This window comes from Austrofundulus limnaeus, unplaced genomic scaffold (genome assembly GCF_001266775.1).
Source record: "Austrofundulus limnaeus strain Quisiro unplaced genomic scaffold, Austrofundulus_limnaeus-1.0 Scaffold553, whole genome shotgun sequence".
Classification (NCBI taxonomy): Eukaryota; Metazoa; Chordata; class Actinopteri; order Cyprinodontiformes; family Rivulidae; genus Austrofundulus; species Austrofundulus limnaeus.
The window spans coordinates 322,247-325,133 of NW_013952955.1; the positions used below are offsets into that span (position 1 = coordinate 322,247).

Sequence of the window (2,887 nt, forward strand, 5' to 3'; positions counted from 1 at the left end):
GGGAGGGGTCTGTGGGTCGGGGAGGGGTCTGTGTGGGTCAGGGTCGTCTGAGGTGGAAGCAGATGAATGGAGTTTCACGCACGGGAACTTTTAAGATTTAAGTTGTTTTTATTTCAGAGGTCCTCATGGCTCAGCAGCAGCAGCAGAAGCATAAATAYTACTGTTAAGAAAGCTGATGATAAAGTTGAATAAAAATCTAAGTCTGATGAAGGTAAATTAAATATCTGACTGATCTTTACACAGTGTGGCTCTAATTCCTCACTTCACCATCTGTGTCGCAGTTTCACCTCTCCAAAATGAGCGTACGCATGGGTCAGAGCTGGCTGAGGCACCGCACATTTTCACGTCAAGTTTGGATTTTATAAAACACAACCTTGGCGTAAAAAGTGGCGTACGCAAGTTTCTGGGCTCAAATTGTGCGTACGCCAGTTTTATAAATCCGACCCCTGAACAGTAAACTGTCATCACCATGGTAACAGTCCAACCTCTGGCAGCGACTGAATGCAGGAGAACAAATGCTTTTTTCAATAGGACCAAAGAAAATATTTAATTAGGCCCACATTTTAGAGTTTTCAGATATGACTGTATTTGTAACAAACACAGTGTGATAACTTGTCAAAACAATTGCACTTTTAAATTTTTAAAATCATTTACTTTTTCTTTTTTTTCCTCTTTTCTTCTTATTTTAAATATGGACCAGGGTTCTGTGTCTTTAATAAAGTTTTAATAGAATTAAACATGATTTATGTGAAATTATATTTGTTGTTGAGGTGTTCATTTAGTAAATATGTGTACAAAACATATGCGAAACTTATATTTGGTGCTGCACATGCTGCTCAAGTCTGCATCGGATGCAGACTCGCTGTGGAGTGCTTAATAAGCCACTCGCCCTTGTACCTAACTGGTTTCGGATGGGACTTAATATGGCCAACTCGTCATGGGAAACTTTCAAACTGAGTGAGTTGGGAGTATGGCAAATGTGTAGCCACCGATTGGGAAAGGCCCTGAGTTTCCACTTTCAGCAGGTTTCTAAGATTCTTCTTCTATGTATAACACAGTGTTAAACATCTGAGTGGTGCTACTAGTGGTGAGAAAGTGTATTGCACCTTTTTCAAAATCAATGTGGTCCAACAGCCCTCTGCTGCCCAAAGTTAAAAACTGTTGTACTTTTGAGGCCCTCAGTATGGCCCATGAGTCGATGAATGAATGAATCTCTGTACTAGGTCTTTCTTTGCTTTATCTTTTTGATTGTTTCTCATCTCTTTCTCAGATTTGCTGAGGATGTTCTTTGACACCCTCTATGACGAGGACGTGATCAAAGAGGAGGCCTTCTACAAGTGGGAGTCGAGTAAGGACCCCGCCGAGCAACTGGGCAAAGGCGTGGCCCTCAAGTCCGTCACCGCCTTCTTCACGTGGCTCCGCGAGGCCGAGGATGAATCCGACAACAGCTAGGAGCAGCTGGGTCGGTCGGACAGGAACCGCCGAGTCGGCTCAGTTTCTGTGGACTTCAGAAGAGTCCAAAAGACCCCCCAAAAAATAAGTTTCTTGTCTCCAGCAGCGGCTGACTGAACTGAGGGTTTTATAATAAAATAACAGAAGTACAAAGACGAGCAGCAGCGGGGGTCTCATACATTTCAGATGGAAGTGACTGAAACAGTCATGGACTCGTGAGAAGAGTTGATCTGAGATGTGGCAATGAACTGCTGGTGGAACAGGGCGGGGGGAACCCTTCCCAATAACGCCCATGACCCTTTATACCCCCCACCCCTTCCAATGTGTCTGTTTGTTTCCTGTGCTTCAAACAAACTGTGGACTGAAAATGAAGTGCTCTCAGCTGCTTCCTCCTGAACCCATCAATGTCTTTTTTTTTTCTTTTTTATTATCTCACCTTTAAAACTTGAATAAAAGACAAAAATTCACTTTATTCTGAAAGGACTTTTAGAAAAAAAAACGTTTAACAGTTCAACGTCTAAAGGCCTTTGCTTCCATGAGAGGAAATGCATTTCAAGGAAGTTCTGTAAATACATGGATAGTTTTTCGTCCTGAGGTTTTTGGGGTTTTCTTTTTCCAGGAAAAATATGCTACCCCCCCCCCCCTTCCCCAATGACACAAAGCAGCAGATTTCTCCTGTATTTATACATTTTGTTTCTCCTCGGTGGGCAGAAGGTGCCTGCATATTTATCCCACCCATTGATTTATAGTTTGGGACAATTGTACATACGTTTTTGCTTTACTTTATTAAAAAGATATTTAATTAAATAAAAGATGCCTCTTGTTGCAGATAATAAAAAAAAGCTTGTGCCTTTTGTGACGGTAGCAGCAGGGGGGCGGGTGGCTCCCTCCGTTCTGCCTCGCAGCAGAGCAAAGTGCCTGGCTTCACAGCGATTGCTACAGAACCACGGCTTGGTTTGGTTTTAAGAAGCAGCTTCTGTCTTTGTTCACTCAAATTGTTCTTTTTTTATGCTGCATGAGGACTTGGAACATGTGGAGCTAAACTAATCTAATATTAAAATCTGTAAAATGAGCACACAGCTTTCTTTCTTTCAGCACATCTGGTAACGCAGAAAAGAAACCACCAGGGTTTACGGTGAAACACAATGAACTTAAGGATGATGAACTTAAGAACCTGCAGGTTCTAAATGCTCGGCCGGTCCAAACACCGAGTACTGTGGGGAGTGGAAAGTCTTGCAAGTCAGACCACCAAACAAGCACGAGGCTTTAACAGACACTACTTCACAATAATCTGTCCTATTTCACAAAAGTCAGATTTCTAAATTCAGGAAAAATTCAGCTGTAAGCCGAGCTTGAACTAGCTGGGTGCCAGTGCTGACTGGCACGTGTGTGTTGGGGGAGGAGACAGGGGTGAGGGGGGTGGCCTGTATCGGGG

The 2,887-nt window shown here is 43.0% G+C and overlaps 1 protein-coding gene across 1 annotated transcript in view; it reads left to right on the forward strand.

Annotated features, from left to right (window-relative positions):
- Positions 1–2,525, forward strand: part of eif4g1b (eukaryotic translation initiation factor 4 gamma, 1b) — a gene marked incomplete at its 5' end in the record, with an annotated part of 130,333 nt that extends 127,808 nt beyond the window's left edge. The window contains 1 exon segment of the mRNA XM_014026429.1: positions 1,271–2,525. Coding sequence (XP_013881883.1) covers positions 1,271–1,452 — 182 coding nt within the window. The 3' untranslated portion in view covers positions 1,453–2,525.
- Positions 2,526–2,887: the final 362 nt, after the last annotated feature.